This window comes from Euprymna scolopes, chromosome 39 (genome assembly GCF_053919585.1).
Source record: "Euprymna scolopes isolate OS-2025 chromosome 39, ASM5391958v1, whole genome shotgun sequence".
Lineage (NCBI taxonomy): Eukaryota > Metazoa > Mollusca > Cephalopoda > Sepiida > Sepiolidae > Euprymna > Euprymna scolopes.
The window spans coordinates 63214538-63239932 of NC_136520.1; the positions used below are offsets into that span (position 1 = coordinate 63214538).

General features: G+C 34.2%; 1 protein-coding gene across 1 annotated transcript in view; it reads left to right on the forward strand.

Moving 5' to 3' along the window:
* Positions 1-16088, forward strand: part of LOC145263812 (uncharacterized) — a 214604-nt gene extending 198516 nt beyond the window's left edge. The window contains exon 3 of the mRNA XM_080120876.1: positions 14920-16088. Coding sequence (XP_079977002.1) covers positions 14920-14980 — 61 coding nt within the window. The 3' untranslated portion in view covers positions 14981-16088. The remainder of the gene's footprint in view (positions 1-14919) is intronic.
* Positions 16089-25395: the final 9307 nt, after the last annotated feature.

Consider the following 25395-nt stretch of genomic DNA (forward strand, 5'->3'; position numbering starts at 1 on the left):
ATATATATATATATATATATATATATATATATATATAACCTATATATCAAAACTTGATTATTGCTGATCTCCGGCCACCGCCTTATTTTCTCTTTCCCTCTTTCTTTTTTCCTCTTTTTTTCTTTTCTCTCGTATTTCTTTTAAAATGGTTCTTCCAAATAGTAATAGCCATTTCTGTAAGGTCTGACGAGGCTGCTGGATCGTAAATATGGTCCGGCAACCGAAACATATGTAACTGAACAGATAAAACGTTAATAAAAAATAAAACGAATATTTGCTCTGCAATAGTATTGAGCATTCACTTCAGGTTTTACTAATTACCATTTTTAACAAATATATATATACAAGGGGCGTGCAATAAGTAATGCCACTGACCCACTTCCCATAGCAGTAGAGCAACGAAACTTGGCACAGTTATTAGTCTTTTTCTACATAGGAACCACCCAGAGGTATGCATTTCTCCCATCGTTTGATGCAGCTCTGGAGACCGTTTTTGTAGAACACCCCAGATTGGTCCTTCAACCACGACTTGACTTCAGAAATCAAGGCTGCATCATCTGGGAAACGCTTTCCTTTCCAAAACAACTTGATGACTGGGAAGAGGCGAAAGTCAGAGGGTGCAGGTCAGGAGAGTAGGGAGGATGGGGGGATTTCATAACCACACACCCGTGCTTCTGATCGAGGCTGCCTTTCTACTACCACTTTTTTTTTTTTTTTTTTTTTGCTCAACCTACACATCAAAACTTCTGGGCAACGCCAGGCTGAAATGCTAGTATATCTATAAAAGTGAACGTATCTGTGTGTCTTTGTGTGTATATTTTGCTACGCAATAACTCTGTCAATTTTCAGTCTACAGACTCGAAATTTTATATACAGAGTACTGAGATTTGGAAAAATCTAGGTGATCCGTTTTCGCCCAGAAATTTGGCTGTTAAGGGGTCAAAGTTCAACGATTTGACGTTTGAGAACTCTACCAAACTCCTCGGCCAATTTTGGATCCAAACTCTTGCGGTTTTAGATATACGTTCCTTGGACATGGATCTAACTTAATAACTTGATTTGAGTCCAAAGCAATGAATGCTAAGGGGTCATAATAGGGTAAAAGTTTTAAAAAATTTGACTTCTGCGGTCTCTATCAAACTACTCAGACAATTTCTGGTCTAAACATTTGAAATTTGACATAAAGGTTATTCAGAGATAAGGCAAGCTTTTTAATCAGTTGTGGTCGGGAATTTTTAGTTACCAATATATAAATGTATGTATGTTTGCATGTCTGCCTAAAACTTTCGACTGAGGTGACGGATTTTTACAAGATGAGTATTGTTTTGCAGTTCGACCTTTCAGACGACAAATTTCGAAAAATTGGCTAAAAACATTCATATCTTCACCTTCAACTAGGCACTTTTCTACAGGCGGGGTCGCATTTTCGCCGATATTTTTGAAAATCATCCTCTGCTTTCGATTGTATAGCCTTCATTAAAACCTACATCACTTCCGGTTTGGCGGTGGTCGTAACAGCAAAGACGTCAGGTTTCCCCCCCCCCCCGTTCTTTTCCTCCTTTGGGGTACGAGTTCGAGCCTGACTTCCTAGTACCACTTTTTTCTTTCTTCTTTTTTTGCTCAACACACACATCCAAACACCCGGGCAACGCCGGTATATATATATATATATATATATATATATATATATATATATACTAGCATGAAAACTCAACGTTAATCGAGATGAAATGATGATCAATAAATGTTTCCCACTATTTATTTCGAAATTAATGAAGTCGCCCATTTTCAATCATGCCGATTGATTGCTCGCTCTTGTTAGGAACCACCCAACAGTGTATTGGGAGGAAGCTTCGTGTGCCTCACCGCAGTGAGTTAGTCAAAAATTCATTGTTGCCATCATTGTGATATAAAGAACTTACTGCTGGTATTATAAAATAGCTTGAATTATCGTTTAAAATGCAAAAATCCAACATCATGGTTCAACATTGACGCGATCTGTAGTCGAATGCTCAACAACTAATTTTAATGAATCTGTTTTTTTAAAAAGTAATCATTTGCTGATTTTTTTAAATTTTCCCTGCCGATGTAACGTAAAATATTCCCCTATAAAAATAATCCTTTTTTTTTATCTATATAAGAGAAAACCTAGCATTAAGATCGGATATTTTTCCCCCGATTCTCGATACTTATGTGATAAATTTCTGTACAAATCATTTCTAAGAATCCTACCAGACATAAATTAGCGGTGAAATTTTAAAACAACATTCTCAACCGTTTCGGCACCTATGAAGAATGCACTTACACACACACACACACACACACACACACACACACACACACACACACACAAAGTGACGTTTATATAATTGTAAAGATAAAGATATACTGTCCTGCCTCAATTTATAACGTAGTATATATGACGAATGTTAATGAAGTGTTGTTAGTTCAGGTGCCAGCTTTACTTTCCCTGCCTCTATTTACCCTGGCAAGAGGTCCAAAGGTTTTGGCATTCGGTGACAGGGCTAAGTAATCAAAATAGCCAATCACGTGCGACATATCCCAAAGGAATCGGCGTTTCCTTTAGTGGTTCAGAATTCTCAGAGTCGCTTTATTTTACGGTCAAATTGATTTCCGGTAAATCCTGCGTTTTTGTTTGTCTCTCTTCCTCTTTCTAATATATATATATATATATATATATATATATATATATATATATATATATATATATATATATATATATAATTTTTTGCGATACTATTTTTAATGAATTCAATTATATATACGTAAGTGCATTTTTACCTAAATGTGAGTTGGGGACAATTTTCTCTTTAACCAATTTTGATACCTCCAAATTAGGAGCAGCATATGTATGTGGATATATATTTTTTTTTAAATAATATATATGTATGTGTGCATGTGTGTGTGTCTTTAGAGCTTAGGTTTACGGTAGACAAAGATGCCAATTCTACCCATCCGTTCTTGAGATATTCTTGTTTCCAAGACTTCTTCGCGTTTTCCTATATCCATCTATCGTAAACCAACCTCTATACGCGTCGGGACTCGTTTTGTGCTACAAATTAAAAATTTAGTTTAATTAAGACCCTAACACACGGGGCTCTAATCATTTGTTCCAAAACCAATCCGGATGGAAAATTAAATTCATCACTAAGCCCCTTTAGAACATTTGTTGAATCTACTATTAATAACAAAAATATTATAAATTTAAAAGAAAAAACTGTAACTAATAGATTTCCTGTTTATCTTTGTCTACCTGGGTTAGGTAATATTAGTGACTGGTTTACCAAGCAAACCTATTTAGCTGTACAACGGTGTTATTTTGCATCGAACCCACGTGTTGTTTTTTCAACTAGACCTATGAATTGGGTAATTCGCTAAGATGTTCTCCCCACCATCACCACCACGTATTGTCCCTCTTCTCTTTTTCTTGTCACACCCACTCGCACAAAGTTCCTAATTTTCATATACGTGTGCGCGTTTTTTTTTTCTCCGCTACTGCTGCTAATCACTTTTCAAGCCAGTCATCCTTCGCTGTAGCTGATATTTTCCCACCCACTCGTATGCACTTTGTTAAAGTACAGCATTTATTTCCCCATTCTCTCGTCACCGCTGTGACGTCCCTCACGTGATCGTTTCTCGAATGTTCTCTACGCCTCTAACTTAATCTCGAACGTTCTCTCCATCTCTAACATGATCTCCTTTTTAAAATATTTATTTTTTCTGCCGGTGACGTAATTTCGCAAGCATTTGCGTCCGCGCTATGTTACACTCTTTTTCCCTAACTACATACTACCATAACACTTAGTTCGCTACGTCCTCTCATAAGAAAGGCCCATGCAAAATTTCAGCCAAATCGGTCCAGTAATTCCTGAGAAAACTAGAGTAAATGTGATAATGGAGTGGCTATTCCTTATTAATCCTTATCAAACTTTAACTGTTCCTCGATACGGATACCATAATACTTAGTTCGCTACACATTATCATAACAAAGGTCCATACAAAATTTCACCCAGATCGGTATAGTAGTTTCTGATAAAACGTGGAACGGAGAGACAGATATGCAGACAGACAGACAGACAGACAAAAAGAAAGATTCTCTCATATACACTCATCTAAATAAATATACGTTCATTTAAAGTACACGTTTATCGATGGAAAAACTACTTCACGCAGAGACATAATGACCGACTGAACCTTTTATAGATATAGGTGGTCGCATGTAGGGACTATCAAATTCCATCACTGTTAGGGGAAACCCCTCGTATTGGAAAAACAAATATAACTTGGTTTGTTTTTTAGACTTATTCCAGTGCCCTACCGCTGGGAGAAAAAACTATGCAAAGTCCTTCTCCGCTCTGCTTACGGCAGGACATCCTCATTCAAAAATGGGTAAAAATTAATTCATTACCAACGACAGGAAACGGAAGTTAGATAAATGTTTGCAAAACTTTTTTCTCTCTTTGTAAATTTGCCAAACGTATTATTTATTTATTTACTTATCTATATATCTATATATCACATTTCTCTAAATCTGTCTGTCTGTCCCTTCCACTTTTTCTCGGAAACTACCAATTAGTTATGTTTACCTTCATTTTTTTTTTTTTTTTTTTCGGAAACTATTCGGGCGTTCTGGCTGAAATTTAGTATGGACCTTTGTTACGATAAAATAGAACGAACTAAGGATTATGGTATCCGTTTGATGCACAATTAGGAACAAATAAGTATTCGTCACCATAATAAAATATTTATTCTATAAGGTTTCACAAAAAAATACTGGGTCGATCTGGTTAAAATTAAGTATGCACTTTTTTTCTAATAAGATGCAACGAGCTAAGTACGAGGTGTCTTCAATAAGTTTTCTGACTTTTTTGTATGGGCACACATAACACGCTAGTCCCCTTCGAAGTAATCTTCTCCGACTGTAATGCACTTGTTGTACTGGTCCAACAACTTCTGGAAGGTCCCATGGAAGTCTCCTTGTGTGTGCGTGTTAATGACCCTCGTCATAGCCTCTTTCATCTGCTCAATTATTTCATGACGACAACCTTTAAGGTTTTCCTTGAGCTTAGAGAATAACCAAAAGTCATAAGCAGCAAGGGCTGGACTATACGGAGGCTGAGGAACTGTCTTGATGCTCATCTTGTTCAAATAGTCTGTGACAAAAATGGAGTTGTGGACTGGTGCATTCACGCAAATCTTCCGCATCTTCAGTTCTTCAAAAATAATTGTGTATACAATTCCACATTGACATCAAACTGTGCACTTATTGTCTCTATAGACATAGGACGGTCCTTATTCATAAAATTCTTTATTTGGTCAATCATCTCTGATGTTCTGACTTCCTTTCTCCTCTCGCACCTCTTATCATCCTTCTTATGCCAGTCAAAAACTGATGCCCGATTCATTCAAGATGGTCCAAAAGCAATCTGAAGCATTCCATACATTTCTGTGGCATTTTTTCCAGGTTTAAAATTTTATTGTATATACTTCTTCGAAAGTGTTCTCGCATCCAGATTGCATTTTTTAAATCCACCAGCTCTGACAATTAGGCTTTTAGTAGGGTGTCTTTCAATTCTTGCTATAGCTTTTCATTTGAATCTGAAATCATAAGAATATACAGAATAATCACGTTGACACACCGGTTCCCGTCAGATCATCGAAGTTAAGAAAATTGAGCCTGGTCGTTACTAAAATGGGTGGCCAATTTGGGAATTCCAGGCGATGTATGCGGGAGGACATCGACACCTCCCTGCAAGAGTTGCAAAAACCTAACGTCGTCATCTACCCTAAAGGGGATATACATGTGACTTGTGAATTTAATCTTCCCATGAAGCTTTCTCTTTCGGGGGAATTCGGTTAAATCCAAATAGGGTTAGTTCCATTACACACACACACACTCACACACACAAATTGGTCAGTCATTTCATAATATGTTTTTTTTTTTTTTTTTTTTTTTTTTTTTTTACAAAGGCATCACCACATTATTAAGGCCCAGAGGCCACTCAAGGATAAGGGTTAAAGAGTGTACAGTAGAAGTTGGTCAATATAGTAATCATTAGTAATGAAAATTTGGTAAATTTAATAACTTATATGGAACGGCTCATCAAGAACTTATTTACTTTAGACTTGAACAAAACCATATTGTAGTCAGCCGGAAAGCAGGAAAACGGAAGACAATTCCACAGGCGTGCAGTTCTAAGAAAGAAGCTTTGTTCATGGAATCTACGTTTAGGTTTAGGGACAGATAAAGAGTGGGGGAAATTATTGATAGTGTTTACAGCTAGACGAGTGTTTCTTGTGAAAGTTTGGCGAGGGGGGACCATAGATTGAAGCTCAGTTGAACACTTTCCATGAAAATAACGATACATCAGAGACAAACTCGCAACATCTCTTCTGAGAGATAGAGGTTGCAAGGAGGAGAAAACAATAACATACTGAATTTTCAAGAGTCTACGATAATTTTAAATGCCTGTACAAAACGTCTGAGAACTTATTGAAGTTACCCCCTACTAATATGGTAACGCTTATCAGGGCCTGAATGCCACACGAGGATAAAAGTTAATGTGATGTGCAGATGATGAGCAGCATCTGGCTAGGATTCGAAACGATGAATTGAATGGAAAGATTGCTTATTTAATTAAATTTGTTCATATTAGACTGGAGACAGGCAATGGATCCACTGGGTAGTTCTTGGAAAGAAACTCTGATCATGGAAAACCATACTTTTAGGTAAAAAAAAGGAAAATGGGAAATTTTACGGTGATTGTAGGTATATATATATATATATATATATATATATATATATATATAGTAAGTTATAAAAATATATATGGCAATTAAGCTACACAGAATATTTCGCGTTTCATCTATGCTAGGATTCGTCAGGCTTATGCATAAGCCTGGCGAATCCTAGCGTGGATTAAACTGTGTAGCTTAATTGCCATATATATTTTTACAACTAACTACCTACTCTACCCATGTATTGAGCACTGTTAAAGTAAATACTTAAAGTATACGCATAAAATTATATTTTCGTATATTAATTTATGTGATAAAATGAAGTATTCATATATATATATATATATATATATATATATATATATATATATATATATATATCGCAGTTAATGCGAATGCTCCATCTAATAAATTTCAAACAGAAGAATTAAGACCTTCACTGTCTGTGCCCGCCTCTTTGCTCCGCGTTGTATTAGCACGTTTGTCCCAGTAGCCGAGTTCCGGCGACCTAGTCAGTGTGGATCAGATATCTTTAAAAATTTGTAACAAAAGTCGCTCTGTTGCTAAACTTCGTATTAAGCCCCCCAAGAATCTATTTTAAGCTTGAAGGTATCTGGCGGGAAAATGTACTTCCAAATAAATATTAAGTCTTTGTACGTATGTGACGTCACTTCCGTTCATTCAGAAACTCTGCAATACAGTAAGACGTTTGTTCGTTTTATCATGTGAAATTGGTAATATTGTATAACTAGTATAGACTTAAATGTCATTGGTTAAAACTGTAGTCCATTAAAAAGCAAGTAAATAGAGGACAATTATATATATATATATATATATATATATATATATATATATATATATATATATATATATATATATAAGAACAAGTAGTTAATAAAACATGTTAAAAACATTTTGAAAAAGAGTTAAAAACGTATTTAATTTTAAAAAGTAAGCACAAAATAAGTGGATAGTCCTTAATCCGCGGAGTATCGAAAAATACTTTCCTTCTCATCAGAGGGTAGGAATTAACAAAATGCGGGATCGGATTTTGCTTGCAAAAGTATTTGATGAAACTACAAGTAAGTCATAGATCTTACTTGGTAACAAATAGTGAAGCAGAGGGAATAGGGGGCAGAAAAAGGTGATTTCACGTGAATGGATAGTATGGTGAAGGGTAAAATATCCAATAACGGTAAAATCCAAAAAAGCGGATTAAATTTCCATTTCCACAAGTAAAATCCAAGGGAATCGCATTATTGGAAGATAGTCCAAAGTAATCCAAAAGGCAGAAATCCGTGGAATAATTCACAAATGGGCACACATAAAAAGGATATATATATATATATATATATATATATATATATATATATATATATTTTACAAAGGCATCACCACATTATCAAGGCCCAGAGGCCACTCAAGGATAAGGGTTAAAGAGTGTACAGTAGAAATTGGTCAATATAGTAATCATTAGTAATGAAAATTTGGTAAATTTAATAACTTATATGGAACGGCTCATCAAGAACTTATTTACTTTAGACTTGAACAAAACCATATTGTAGTCAGCCGGAAAGCAGGAAAACGGAAGACAATTCCACAGGCGTGCAGTTCTAAGAAAGAAGCTTTGTTCATGGAATCTACGTTTAGGTTTAGGCACAGATAAAGAGTGGGGGAAATTATTGATAGTGTTTACAGCTAGACGAGTGTTTCTTGTGAAAGTTTGGCGAGGGGGGACCATAGATTGAAGCTCAGTTGAACACTTTCCATGAAAATAACGATACATCAGAGACAAACTCGCAACATCTCTTCTGTGAGATAGAGGTTGCAAGGAGGAGAAAAGGACATCTCCTACGAGGCTACGAAGTCTATTTTGAACTCTATCAAGGCAGGACAAGTCCTTTCTAGCAGCTCCTGCCCAGATGTGGCAACAGTATTCCATCCTTGGACGTACCTGGCTCTTATATAGGTAGAGAATAGCATCAGCAGTGAGATATCTACTGGATCGATAGATAGATCCCACCATTTTTCCAGCGGCCTTGGCAACAGATTTGATATACGTGTTCCATTTAAGATCAGGAGTAATGGTCAAGCCCAGAAGCTTGTCAAAACTTGAGGCCTCCTGAAGACGAGAGCCATTCATTTCAATTGATGACAAATGTGAATTAGAATGTTGATGATGTAAAGAGAGAAGCTTGGTTTTAGATGCATTAAAAGTAACCAGCCACTCCTTTCCCCATTGTACTACGTGCTCAAGATCAGAGGAGAGAGAATTGGAGAGAACTTGGTCGTTTACTGTCTTAGATGTGGTACCATAAATGGTAGTGTCGTCAGCATAAATGTCTACAAATGATGTAAGGATATGATTTGGAAGATCATTAATGTAGATCAGGAAAAGAGTTGGGCCCAGGATGGATCCCTGAGGGACACCGGCATTAATACTGTGAGCTTCTGATTTTTGCCCCTCAACTACTACTCTTATGAACCTATCAGAAAGAAATGATTTAATAATTGAGAAGACTTTTCCAGCTATACCATAGCTAGCGATCTTATGAAGTAAACCTTTATGCCATACCCTATCAAAGGCTTTAGATATGTCAAGAGCAATTGCCCTAGAAAGATTGCCACGGTCGAGAGATTTGCTAATCCTATGCGATATAACTGTAAGGACATCTGCTGTAGATCTAGTAGAACGGAAACCATATTGAGTGTCACTAAGAAGGTTATTTTTGTTGAGATGTTTGATTACTTCTGTATTTAACACAGATTCTAGCAACTTACTCATGACGCACAGGAGACTTATTGGCCTGTACTGAGAGGGGGATGAGCGATCACCTGAATTCTTAAATACAGGGCATACTGATGAGATTTTCCAGGGAGATGGGAAACTATTCTCCTTAAGACAACGTTTAAACAGTTTTGTAAATATGGGCGCTAATTCAGGTTGAAGTTTTTTGAGTACTATAATTGGAATACCATCAGGGCCAGTTGCTTTACTGGAATCAAGGTTTTTGATTAGCTTGGCAACATCACGTACAGATATAGGTATATCACATAGCGTGTTTTCTGATACAGGAGGAAATATTGGAGGTTACGATTAATTGGGAATCATAAAAATCAGAGCTTTCTGAGGTATCGGTTTATCAATATCGGAATCGGGAAAATTTGAGCCTATTTTTCGATGCCAAAACCGACTCCTTTAATTATCTAATTTATTTTATTTTGTTTTTATAAAACGTCTTCCGTTGCTTGTACTAATAATAACGTAAACAATATTTATTGATTTAAACTTCCAGTAAGACTAAAATCTCGAGATCACCCCCTCACAAGTGTGTTTTTACGTGTATTGGGACAAAATAACAACTTTATAGCAAAACATTTAGAGATTTATAAAGAATCGGAATCGAATCGGTAATTTTATCAGAATAAGGAATTTCGTACGGAATCTGTAATTGTATCGGAATCGGGAAAAATATCAGAATCGTTCCATCACTAATATATATATATATATATATATATATATATATATATATATATATTGACAAGAAAGTTCTTGCGGTTTTTCTTTTAAATTCGGATGAACAAATTTCGACTTAAACATTCTGATGGGACTTATTTCAATCAATCTTTGTTTGAGTCGAGATTTGTTCATCTGAATTTAGCAGTTAAAAACAGCAAGAACTTTCTTGTCAACATATTATATATATATATATATATATATATATATATATATATATATATATATAATGTTGACAAGAAAGTCTTTGTGGTTTTTAACTTTTAAAATCAGTTGAACAAATTTCGACTCAAACAAAGATTAATTGAAATAAGCACTATCAGAATCAACACAAGTTTTGCCAACGCAAAAAAGTGTTAGTAACGTAAAAAGCAAAAAAGTGTTAGTAACGTAAAAAGCTTGCGTTAATTGTTTCGATGAAGTCGCTAAAGGCGTTTTATATATATATATATATATATATATATATATATATATATATATAAATATATATATATATATATATCGCTTAGGCTTTTGAAGCATTCCCTACGCAGAAAAATTGTCGAGAAAGTGACAGTCGGTAGGTGAGAGGTCTGGAGAGTATGGCTGATGCTGCAGAGTTTTTTGCCCAATCTATTCAACACCTGCAGGATCGGTTTAGCAAAGTCCGATCGGACATTATAGTGTCAGAGAATTGGGCTTTTTCTGTTGACTAATGCTGGATGCTGTTGAAGTTTCTAATGCACTTCATTCATTTGTTGACAGTACTTCCTGTTGTAATAGTTTCGCCAGCATTCAAAAAATTATAATGAATTCGACTGGTCGCACACCACCAAACAGTCAGCATGATTCTTTTTGGTATAACTATGACTTCAGGAAGTTTTGTTGAGCTTCGTCTGTGTTTAACCGCTGAGCTGAGCGTCGCCGGTTGTTGTAAAGAACTCACTTTTCATCGCATGTCACAACCCGGTCGAAAACCTGGTCGTTTTTGTTGCATAAAAAAAAGACCGATAACACTTTATGACGGCGTTTTATTTTGATTGTTGTTCAATTTATCAAGTTTTTTGTGTTTCCAATATCTTTTAAGTGGTTGGAAATCGCCGTATATATTCCGTCTAATTCAGAAGCAAGTTTTTAGATTCGGTGTGTGGATTAATGTTGACTAAGGCTCTTAATTGATCGTTGTTAATATCCGATGGGCAACCACTACGGTCATCTGTAAAACTACGTCAGGGCCACGAAATTTCTGAAACCACCATTGTGCTGTGTGTTCAATAGTGGTTCCTGGGCCAAAAGTTTCGGTGATATCGCGAGCAGTTTCAGCAGCTTTTGGGCCTAGCTTGAATTTGAAAAAAATTATGCGAATTTGCTTTTTCTCCCATCTTTTCTTCAATGTTCTGCAAAAAGTCAAAATTGTTTTTAAACTATTGTAATTTAACAGAAAAACGCTATATATGATCTAAAATATAAATCTCACCTGTCTGTTTAAATGTATATGTATGTATGTATGCATGTATGTATGTATGCCTAAAACTTTTTACAGAGGTGATCGATTTTCACGATATAGGTATCATTTTGAAGCTTTACCCTTCGGGTGACAAATATCGAAAAATTGGCCAAAAACATTAATTCTTTCATTTTCAACTGGGCACTTTTCTACGGGGAACGGGTCTCTTTTTTCGCCGGTATTTTCGAAAGTTATCCCCTCTTTTCGATTGTCTAGACTTAATTTAAACCTGCGTCACTTCCGGTGCAACGATGGGCGCAACAGCAAAGACGTCACGCGGTGCGGGTTCAAGCCTGCCTGCCTGCCTGCCTGCCTGCCTACTACCACTTTTTTTTTTTTTTTGCTCAACACACACTTCTAAACACCCGGGCAACACCGGTCACCTAGGCTAGTAATATACCAAGTAAAGCTATTATAACGAAAACTTATTTGAGATCCAAATTAAAAATTTCGCAAGGTTTTCTTCTCAACCTTTATATATACATGAATATATATATATATATATATATATATATATATATATATATATATATAGTCATCCACATACAGTACTGTTTCGCTGTTTCACAGCTCATCAGTGCGGCTAGACAGGCAACTACCTCAAGCCATATATATATACGTATTAGATGGAATCGAGCAATTGCATCGACAACGGACAACACCAGACCCAAAGTGGGTTTCGATGTACTGCATCTCATTGGGTCTGGTGTTGTCCGTTGTCGATGCAATTGCTCGATTCCATTTAATTCTAGGTTTTAGCTTTATCATAAAAAAAGTATATGTGAACAGGTATTTATATATATATATATATATATATATAATCCCCTCTTAATGTATAATATATACATATATATACATACTAGCAAAAGTACCCGTCGTTGACTGGGTTCAATAACAGCCTACAGAAAATGGACTCTGATTTATGAAAGTATGATAGATTATGAAAAGGAAGGGTTGTAAATTTGGGTTGAATTTGGGGGTATCAAAACCAAAGCAAAATATGATGAAAGTAAAAATAAAATAGATAAACCGCATAATTTATTATACCATCCCTGTTCACACTGAAACACTTATCACAATATTCTGTGGATCTATATTAAAAAACCTTGTTAAACTTTGTGACATATTTCCATTCTATGGAGGTCAGGTGCGAGCGAACACCCCATAATTTTATTATACCATATTTCTTCAAACTGAAACATAATTATCAAAGTATACTTACGCAGATAGATATGAAAAGTCTTGCGCCTATTTCCATTCTATGGAGGTCAGGCGCGAACGAAGACCCCACAATTTTATTATACTATCCCTATTTAAGTTAAAACATACTTATAAAATTATTCTTATGTACATCTATATCAAAAACACTTGTAAACGTTTTTTTTTTGTTTTTTTTTTTCATTTTTTATTTCCATACTTTGTGGACCAGGCGCGAACGCAGACCCCACAATTTTAATGAACCACCGTTCTGCCAGATCAAACATACTTATTCCTGTGTCTCGATACACCTTCTATCATTATACGTAATCAGTTTTTTTTAAAATAGTCAACCATATAGGAGCCTATTCGTGACCAGACACACACACAACACACACACACATTCAGCTTTATATTATATATATATATATATATATATATATATATATATATATATATTCAGTTGGTCGTTATAGAAAAAAAATTTTGTTCATGAAACTTACCTTACAAAGACTGTTTTTTTTTTTTTTTTGCTTTTTGATTTTAATTTTAATTCTCTTCAAGTTTCGTCGAAATTATTATTTTATTCGTTACAACAAAAAGGATCATTCTTTTATTTTCTAATCAATTCTTCGTAATAATATATATAATATATATTTCATTTTAAAAAAAATCGGCCAGCATTTGCGCAAAAAATCACGAAATTTTCGTTCGGCACCTTCCGGGGTTTTTCGTAAAATGTTCTGAAAATTTCGACGAAAACTCTGTCCTTGTTCTGCATGAATACCTAGAATTACTTCCAAAGGGACTTCGTACAAAATTATAAATTCATAATATCTAATCAATTTCTTTTGGCATAAATTGATACGAGGGTCTATCAAACAATCAAATAAATTTATATTGTTTTAGGTTTTATAGCCTAAAAATTAATCGGCAGTTATCTATGAAATTAATGTTAAATTCATTTTTTTTTTTAAATTAACATTGACTGAAAATCTACCTGTTGAATAATCTCCAATATTATATAAAAGTGACTTTGTATGTGTGATTTTCTTCTATATAGATTCCGAAACGGCTGAGCCTATCTTTTGCAAATTTCACACAAGCTAATTCATATGTCTAGCAGTGTTCTTAGATGTTTTTTGTATAAAAATTCATCCAGTAAGTATCGACATTTTAAAATACTCTTTCTCTCGTATACAGGGTGGTCAAAAAGTCAGGTAACATGTTAAAGGTAGAAAAAACAATATGATCCATTATAATCTTATATAGGGATCTTACCCCTCCTGATTTCTGGCTTTGGGGCTATGTAAAGGATAGCGTTTATGGCAAGAAGCCTGATACAATAGCGTCTTTAAAGTTATTTATTGAAGAGGAGATTGCGCGGATATCAGCTGACATGATTACACGTGTTACACAATCAGTGGTTAATCGCTTCCAGCGATTGATAGAGAGAAATGGACGACAATTAACAAAATAAACATATTTCATGTTTGTTTCATTTTATATTTCAATGTATGGTACTTAAATATACGTGTATTGCTAATATCGTTTTTCTTTAAAATGTTACCTGACTTTTTGACCACCCTGTAGATAAAAATAATTTTTACAGGGTAATATTTTATTTTACACCGGCAAATGAAAATAATCAGTTTTGCTAATTTAGAGATTTTCCCGATAGATCTGGAGATTTCGTTTGCAATCTAGCCGGTAAGATTTTGATCTAGCGGCTACCGGGTTTTTCTAGAAAATCTGAAGATATTTGACACCCACAAACCTGCAATTTAAGATTTAAAAAAAATGAAATCGTTTTTTCCAAGTACATTGAGTGAAACTGCTGAATAATGTTTTTGTAATAAATAAAGTGGCGGAAAATATATATTAATGTAGATTTGTGTATATTTTTTTATATAACATATTAATGTAAAAAATTTCTGTTTCTTTTTTTTTATTTTTGCAGTCCTTACCATGTCCAACCAAGAATGATAACGGAAAGAACGGCTGGGAAGGTCGTGATGTAGAAGCAAGATATATCGGCCTGTGTCCACACAATCTGAATAAAAAAAATGGTGTTTGTGTAGATTGGGTGAAGAGTTTAAACACACGCATTTCAGGTGAAAACATTATTACGCTTCATCGATAAATTCCCACAAAAAATAGTAGCAGATGTGCTAGATGTGTTTTTAACAATTGCGCCCTGAGATTTTATTTTCTTTAAAAATGGCTTGAATATTTTTAATCTTTTAAAATTGTCTCCGAAATGGGTATATTTTCTAAGGACACCACACTCTATAACAGACACGAAGGGAAAACCAATCAATACATATCCAAGGTAATGACGGAAACCCTAAAGGAAGACATCCAGTCTGTAGTGGAATGGGGACAAAAATAGACGGCAACATTCAATGCTGCCAAGACTTAGCTTCTTTCCTTTGATAATTACAAGAAACCTTCTTAGCCACTGATAGCTCAAATTCCTTGGCTTAATGTTCACAGGAAACATGAACTGGAACAGATAGATTAAGGGCATTGCAAAGACTGCTGCAAAGAAGGTGAACTCTCTACAGTGCTAGAAAGTTACTTACGCCCAAGAGTATCCTGTGTCGCTACAAAGCCACCATTCGCCCATGTATGGAGCGTTGTCGTCACATTTGGGCTGGTGTATCTGCTACTAGTCTCTCACTCTTAGACAGAGTTCAGAAAGAATCGCCAACCTAATAGGTCCTGCACTGTACGCTCGGCTTCAACCTCTGTCACATCGACGAAATGTTGCAACCCTCTACCTGTTTTGCAAGTATTTCAATGGTAAGTGCTCAGAGGAACTTGTATTTCTTCGACAAACCCGCGAAGCAGCAAAATCCCACCCCTACACAGTAGAGATCCTTAGATGCCAGGCAGCCTTTTAATCTTATAATTTCTCTGCTAGAACTACTAGACTTTAGAATTCTCTTCCGGGTTTCTGCTTCCCTGACTGTACTGACATGCAGAAGTTCAAGTGTCATGTAAACAGACATCTTGTTGCTCAACTCCCTACAAACAATCCCTGCAAATTGTGTCGCAGATAGTATCCCCTACATCAATCAATATGGTACTGTGCCTTGTTTGGGGTGAAAATGCAAAAAAAGAAAAGATACGTTAGTTTGTTTTGCAGAATTGGTCGCACAACTCTCTCACATTAAAACATACGTTAAAACTCGATATTTTCATGAATTCTATTTTTATTTGTAATTATTTTTCTACTGGATAACTTTTCGTAATATTTGGAATTTATACTTAAATGCGTAATAATATTTTCAACCGAAATTCGTTGGTTTAAAAAAAATCACTAATCCACACAAGCACCACAGAAATAAAACCACAGAATAAACGATTAATTATATTCCGGGAAAAAAAAAAAAGATAATGGCGTTTTAAATGACGTCACTGACAATATGCGCCACATGGAGGAGAAAATTTGAAACTCACTCGGCATAGACGTTTAAATTGAACTGCCACAACGAAAACAGTATGGCAGCCATGAATAAAGAAAAAAAAATGGTGTAAAAAAAAAAAACGAAAAGACTATTATAATTAAATGAACCGATTTCTGTTTTTAAACAATTTTACAAAGAACTCTAGACTTTAAATTGAAGTCGCTTGTTTTTCTTTCTTTTTCTCTTTGTTAATGGATGACGACAATATTTCAAATTCGGTATTTATTTTGACAACCACTGTGTGGTCAGTTACAATAATGAACTCAAATACAAATACCAAAACGCCAATCACTAACTTTTACAAAATAAATACCAAATGTTTCATGTACAGTATTAAGAAAATGTCGCATAAAATATTCAATTAAATTCAAATGGCGTTTGTATTTTCCGTTTATTTTTTTTGCTACACTCATCAACTTTATAAACAATTTTCAAATGTATATTTTTATTCTATATTTTACTATGCTATTTTTTCCTTTCTCTGTTAGTCTGAGAAAACTTGATGTGCGTGTCCTACGTCAATAATGGTAATTTAAAACTACATTTCGAAGAGTTTTTCACTCCATCGCTATCGTACTTTACTATTTGATTTGGTTTTCAACCGGTAAAAAGAGCTGGTACAGGATTAAAATTGATCAAACAAATGGCAGGCGTAATTCAACTAAACGTGTTATTTCTGCGCATGTCTAAATATACATTTATACCTTTAGCAACGTTATTTTTTAAGGTTTTATATGCGTGTGGACTTAGCTCAGATGGTAACGAATATTGCTGACGAGCTATGTGTCTTGGTTTCGATTCGAGCTGATTACACTTAAATCGTATCGTTCTTGTTCAACTTTTGTAATCACTGCTATATATTGGGTACAATATAATAACCAATAGAAAATTGACTGTAATAATAAAGACGAAATCTGCATGAATTGAAATATATTCAAGCGAATTTTACAATTGCGGTCTTTTACAGGGTGGCCCACTTAAAGGTAGCCCAGAAAATGTAGTAGAGAGAAGGAACATTCTTTTTTTGTTTAAATTACCTGATGCTGGAAAATGTTTCCCGTTGACATCTATGCATTTCTGAGCACTTTTAACAACGTCCGCAGATACTGCCTGTAGATCTTCTCGGGTGATTCTCCTGATAGCCTCGGTAATGTTCTCCTTTAGTTGGTCTAGATTGCGAGGATTATTTGCATAAACTTTTTCTTTTAAAGTCTCCAAAGATAAAATCACATGGTGACAAGTCCGGGGAACGTGGTGGCCATAGTCCTTTGCTTGTTGTTCTTTCTTCCGTAAACATGTCATGAACTCGTGTCAGTGATCTGTGAGACGTGTGTCATGTAGCGACATCTTGTTGGCAAAAGAATTGCATTTTGTCTTCTGGTGTCAGTTGGTCCTAAGAGAAAGATGAGATGGATTGGGCTACTTTTAAGTGGGCCACCCTGTAGTATATATATATATATATATATATATATATATATATATATATATATATATATATATATATATAATTAGTTCTTTTTTGGAAATTAAAGTGCTCGATTATAAAGAAATATCCAAAAATAAGAGCGTATTATATATATATATATATATATATATATATATATATATATATATATATTACAGAAAGTTTTTAGATGAGACAAGTCATTGGTACCGTCGGTTTTAAACCCGATAATTACGACCGTTTTAGATACCCATATCAAGCTCTTGTCAGCCAATACTCATTTTTTTTCTGTTTTTGTAAATATTTTCCTTCTTTTTATCATCTATATATATATATATATATATATATATATATATATAGAGAGAGAGAGAGAGAGAGAGAGAGAGAGAGAGATGATAAAAGAGGGAAAATATTTACAAAAATAGAAACAATAGGATGGGATTCGAGCTAAGATCCAAGTGTAGTTTCTGTCCTTCTGCTACACTTACATTAATTTGTTGGCAGTCAATGGAAGGGAAACCCTTCTATATTGAGGTATTTTTTTATTTATTTTTGCCTCCTGCTAGAGTGACCTTTTTGGGCAGCTAGTTTTCCCCACAATAAAAACGACCTTGTGTCACATTTTGCTTTCGTTGGAAAACAAAAAATATACCAACATCCTTTATTTATACAAATATTATTGGCTATATGTTTTATATGTTGTTTGGCATGCATGTTTTAGCCTTTTCTTTTTCGAGATCACTAGTCTCAACTGTTTTCAAATGTAGTCTGATGAAGTTAATTTTCGAAAGAAATCACTGCTGAAACATGTACGCATATATGCAGCTAATAACGTTTGTAAATATATATATATATATATATATATATATATATATATATATATATATATATATATATACACACACAATTAGACAATTATACTTGTTATTGTGTGCAGTTTTATGGACACCGGAGTTTAATTGAATTAACATCTAGAAAATCACAGTGATAGAATCATTATATGTGTACACACACACACACATATGTATGTATATATATATATATATATATATATATATATATATATATATATATATATAGAGAGAGAGAGAGAGAGAGAGAGAGAGAGAGAGAAAAGGGGAGGGGGGACAGAGATACAAAGGGTGTGAATCAGTGAACGTGTGTGGTTGCTTAAAAAGCTTTAAATGACACATAACCCTGTCTCTCTTTTATCATCTCGTCTTCCCCACGGAATACACATCTAAGCTGTGTCCCTCCCTTGCTGGTGCGTCCTAGATGTTTCGCCTTCCCCTAAGGTACTGGAGAACGCTGCTCCTTTCAATCAGAATGCAAATGTTCCGAGTAGTGTCTATGAAGCTTCGTAAATAACAATGTACAAACACGCACACACGCGCGCACACACACATACATACACACACACACACACACACACACACACACACACACATTATATTGGAAGTAATGAGAAAACCAAAAGAAATACCTTTGGGAAATTTAATATTACGTACGTTTAGCTTACACGCGATCATCTATCTGTCTGCTCTCTCTCTCTCTCTCTCTCTCTCTCTCTCTCTCTCTCTCTCTCTCTCTCTCTCTCTCTGCCTCTCCCCTTCCCTCCTTTTCTCTTTCCCTCCCTCTCTCTCTTTCTCTCTCTATCTGTTTCTTTTTATCTCTATAACTCTATATATATTGAGCTAGTTAAAAGAACTGTAATATTGTTTGTATTTGAATAGAAAATTTTTAAAGATTTTTATGAAATTTCATACGAAGGTACTTTTTTGTCCTGACAGTGCTCTTAGATAAGTTTTATATCGGAATGACTTCGATAAGTATCAATAATCGGAAAATCAGATGAAAGACGGAGCAGACGATTTTAACTAAATTTAACACCTTATACAGCCATACATCGCAAGTACTTTTGAGAAGTTTTATTACAACACAAGCAGAAAGGTCAGGCATAAAAGATCAACAGTAGATTCTTTTATATGACAGGGGTGCGTTCGAAATGATTGTTTCTATTTAGAACACAATTTAACCATAGCATTTGACTTTTGTATTGTAAGCTTTAATTCAACCCATTATAGAAAAATAATTTTATAAAATGAACAGTAGGTTTTCTACAGTGCAATTCTATTGAATATCTCATTTCCTTTTAAAAATTGTTTCAGAGAATTGTTTAGTCGGATGGGTCGTGATTTTCTTTTGTGGTTGATTCTTTTGAAGTGTCTTCGAGGATTAGGTGGAGGTGGTGGATTTCGGAATTACTGTGTTTAAAAAACGGTAAAGAATGGGAATGGAAAAAGTATGGTTTAAGGTTGAGTGTTAAATCACTTGCTATTGGAGAGTTAATTTCGTGAGTAAAGAGTATCAGCACTAACGAATCCTCCTGTATTAAAAGAAATGATAAAAAACGATTAACTCTGACTTTATTTCTTGTACTTGAAAGATAATACGAGATGCCTTACATAAGTTTCCAGATTGTATTTTCAGTCCGAGTAGTTTTTTTTATAGTACATACATAAAATAAGTTTCCAGACAGCTTTCGAATGGGCACTTTTATTGATATTAAACACATGAAACTCTAATCACTTTCGAAGTGATCTCCTCCGGCTGCAATGCACTTGTTGTACCGATCCAACAACTTCTAGAAGGCTCCGTCGAAGTCCCCCTCCCTGCGGGCGTGTCAATTACCCTCTTCACAGCCTCTTTCATCTCCTCAATTGTCTCATAACGACAACCTCTAATGTTTTAGTTGAGCTTACGGAATAACTAAAAGTTGCGGGGAGCATATATCTCGACTATCGGGAGGGTGAGGAACTGTTTCGATGCCCATCTTGTTCAAACAATTTGTGACAAGTATAGAGTTTTTAATTGGTGTATTCGTGCAAGTCTTCAGCATTTTCAGTTTCTTTGCGATTAATTGTGTGTACAGTTCCCAGACTAACATCAAACTGTTCACTTATTGTCTCTATAGACACATGACAGTTCTTATCCATGAAATTTTTTATTTGACCAATCAATTCTGGTGTCTTGACTTCTTTAATCCTCCCACACCTCATCATCCCTCACAGACTCCCTATCTTCCTTGAATCTTTTATGCCACTCAAAAACTGGTGCTTGATTCATGCAAGATAGTCAAAAAGAAGTCTGAAGTATTTCATACGTTTCTCTTGTAGTTTTCCATATTATAAAAGAGAATTTTCTCGCATATTGTTCTCCTAACGTGTCTTCACGTCTAGATGGAGTTTTTGAAATTAACTAGCTGTTTATAATAAGGCTTTAGTAGGATGTATTCCAATTCCTGATGTCCATTTGAACCTGAAATCATAAAAATTAATCACTCGTCTCATAAGATGTATACTGAACATAATATACGTAATGAATTGTTTTATTTTATTTATTATTATTATTATTTTATTTATTATTAATTTTAGTAAATTTGGGTTGAATTTGGGGGTATCAAAACCAAAGCAAAATATGATAAAAGTAAAAATAAAATAGATAAACCCCATAATTATCATACATGTTCACACTGAAACACTTATCACAATATTCTGTGGATCTATATTAAAAAACCTTGTTAAACTTTGTGACATATCTCCATTCTATGGAGGTCAGGTGCGAACGAACACCCCATAATTTTATTATACCATATTTCTTCAATCTGAAACATAATTATCAAAGTATACTTACGCAGATAGATATGAAAAGTTTTTGTTAAAGTTTGTGCCTATTTCCATTCTATGGAGGCCAGGCGTGAACGCAGCCCCACAATTTTATTATACCATCCCTATTTAAGTCAGAACATACTTATCAAAGTATTATTATGTACATCTATATCAAAAACACTTATAAACGTTTTCTTTTAATTTTAATTTTTTTATTTCCATACTTTGTGGAGCAGGCGTGAACGCAGGCCTCACAATTTTAATGAATCATCATTATGCCAGATCAAACATACTCATTCCTGTGTCTCAATACATCTTCTATCATTATATGTGATCAGTTTTCTATAATAGTCAACCATATAGGAGCCTATTCGTGACCAGACACACACATAGACGTTCAGCTTTATATTATATATACATATAATATATAAATATATATTTATACACTGAATATTCGGCGTTTCATCCACTCTAGGATTCCTCAGGCTTATGCGCGAATTCTGTGGTTGTTTATCGTTTTTATATGGTCCTCTTCTATTGAGGATTTAGTTAGCCAATCAGCTTTCTAGTATCCACCGCGCTCCTTCCTATCAGCCAATGGGCATGCATTTTATTGAACAAAGGATCTGTTTTAAAACTAGTTTAGTGGATTTAATCCACTAACCTAGTGGATTTAATCCACTAACCTAGTTTTAAAACAATTTTTACAACAATTTTAAAAACAGTTTTAAATGCATACCCATTGGCTGATAGGTAGGGGCGCGGTGGATACTAGAAAGCTGATTGGCTAACTAAATCCTCAATAGAAGAGGACCATATAAAAACGATAAACAACCACAGAATTCGCGCATAAGCCTGAGGAGTCCTAGAGTGGATGAAACGCCGAATATTCAGTGTAGCTTAATCGCCATATATATTTTATAAATTACTAACTATCTCTACCTACGTATTGAGCACTTTTGAAGTAAATACTTAAAGTTTACGCATAAATCTATACTTTCGTATAAATTTATGTGAGTAAACGAAGTAGTTATACTTATCTCCTGAAACAGTCGAGCACTCTCAAAAGAATTTGTTTCACCACATTAAAAATAGATATGGAAAGAGTTAATTTCGAAACATCGCTAAAAAACATCCCCACACCCAGCAAGCATAGCTATATTATTAAATTAATCCAAAAAAACAGATGAACTAATACGCCGAATGCGATGGCGAGCAAATTTCTTCCTTAAAAATGAAAACGTAAACAAAAAAGAATCCTATGGTTTTAAAACCCTTTAAAATGCGAAAACAGTAGACCTTTTGATAAACTTTGAAAATGACCTTTTAAACGTAATTAAACACTTAGAATTCCACAATCAACCTAACAATTTCCAACGGAAACTACAAAAAATCGTTAGAAACATAACAACTCTAATAAAATCTTTGTAAAAGCAGATAAACAAATTACCGATAAATTAAAAATTAGCGATAAAGTTGGCAAATTGAAACCTAGAGAGGCATACATTCTGCTTAAAGACCACAAATGGGACTTTAATAATAATCCCAGCACCCGCCTGATAAACCCAACTAAACCATAAATAGGTAGAATTAGCAAAACAATACTTTCTAGAGTAAACAAACAAATCAAACAGGACCTAGAACTAAACCAGTGGGCAAATACTACCGAAGCAATCACCTGGTTTAAAAATATAGAAAACAAAGACAAATGTACGTTTATACAGTTTGACATCATAGACTTTTATCCCTCGATATCCGAAGAACTTTTTAACATTGCCCTAGAATTTGTCGAGGCATACACTGATATATCCTCAGAAGAAACTAACATCATTAAAAAATGTAGAAAATCAGTTCTAATAAATAACAATAACCAATGGATAAAAACTAAAATGAAAAATTCGTTTGATTTGGCGATGGGTGCCAAGGATTCTGCAGAGGCATAAGATCTTGTGGGATTATTCATGCTATATACCCTCACAAGCATATTCGATACTACGGATATCGGCCTATGTAGAGATGACGGACTAGCTATAATAAAAATCTCCAACAAAATCAAGGGAGAAAACTTTAAGAAGGAAATGAAAAAATTAGGCCTAAAAGCAGACGTATCAGCTAACATAAAAATAACAAACGCTAAACTTAGATAAAAACACATATGAACCATACTTAAAAGATAACGCTACTCCAATTTACGTAAACCCTAAGTCCAACCACCCACCATCAATTATAAAACACATTCCTAACTCGATCGTAAGTAGACTCAGTAATAACTCAAGCGATGAAAATGCATTTAACAAGTCAATCAATATCTACGAAACAGCCCTAAAAAATAGTGGATACAAAAATATCGATATCAAATATAAGCAACAAAACACCAATAACTATAATGAAAGTAAAAATAGAAGAAAAAGAACTATAATTTGGTATACGGTCCCATACAATCAAATGTTAAAAATAAAACTTGGCAAGAAATTTCTAGATCTTATTGAAAAACACTTTCCCGCAACCAACCCCTTACACAAAATCTTCAATAAAAATACCTTGAAGTTATCCTACAGTTGTTGCGAAAATTTAGAGATGATAATTAAAGCGCATAATAACAAAATACTAAATAAAAACAATGTAAACAACACCAAAATAAACAATAAAAAGTAGACACCATGACAAAAATAAAATTAACACTAGCAGAAATAATAATAATAATAATAATAATAATAATAATAATAATAATAATAATAATAATAATAATAATAAACCAACCCCGGAGAAGAACAGCCATACTATAAATAAAAATACTAATAACGAACGAGATAAATGCAACTGTAGACACCGCACAGTTTGCCCAGTTCAAATTAAATGTCTAACAAAAAGCGTAGTTTATCAGGCAACAATATTTGCGAAAGAAAGCCCGAATAACAAGAAATATTACGTAGGCATGACTTCCTTAGATTTTAAAACCCGATACTATGACCACAAAAGTACATTCAACAATAAAAAAACACCGTATAAAAACAATACTAGCGAATAAATACTGGGAACTCAAAGAAAGCGGACATTCGCCGGTAGTCGAATGGAAAATAATAAGACAAGCTACCACGTGTAGGCATTTAGACGACCCATTTAGATTATGCCTCCATGAAAAATTTTCTATCCTGTACTTTAAAGAACCACCAAATCTATTAAACTGTAGACGAGAAATAGCAAATAACTGTGTTCACAAAATAAAATTTACTCTTGGATAGCGATACAAAATAATTTTAAAACTAACAAAACCAATAGAAAATAAACAAATAAATAAATTAAATAAACATGAATATACATAAACGATCACACATATATGTATGTTATATATATATATATGTATATATATGTGCATATATGTATGTACACATATGTATATTTATATATAAACTAACAAAAAAATGTCTGCCTTAATCCACTAACCTAGTTTTAAAACAGATCCTTTGTTCGATAAAACGCATGCCCATTGGCTGATAGGAAGGGGCGCGGTGGATACTAGAAAGCTGATTGGCTAACTAAATCCTCAATAGAAGAGGACCATATAAAAACGATAAACAACCACAGAATTCGCGCATAAGCCTGAGGAATCCTAGAGTGGATGAAACGCCGAATATTCAGTGTAGCTTAAACGCCATATATATTTTCTAAATTACTATATATATATATACGTTTCTAAATTACTATATATATATATACGTGTCCGTAGATTACTGTTTTAAAAAAGTAATAATAATAATTTAAAAAAATAATACATAAATAAGAAAAATACATAAATAAAAAAATGGCGACTTTCTAAGAAAAACACCGGATCTCCGAGGCGGAGACGTTAA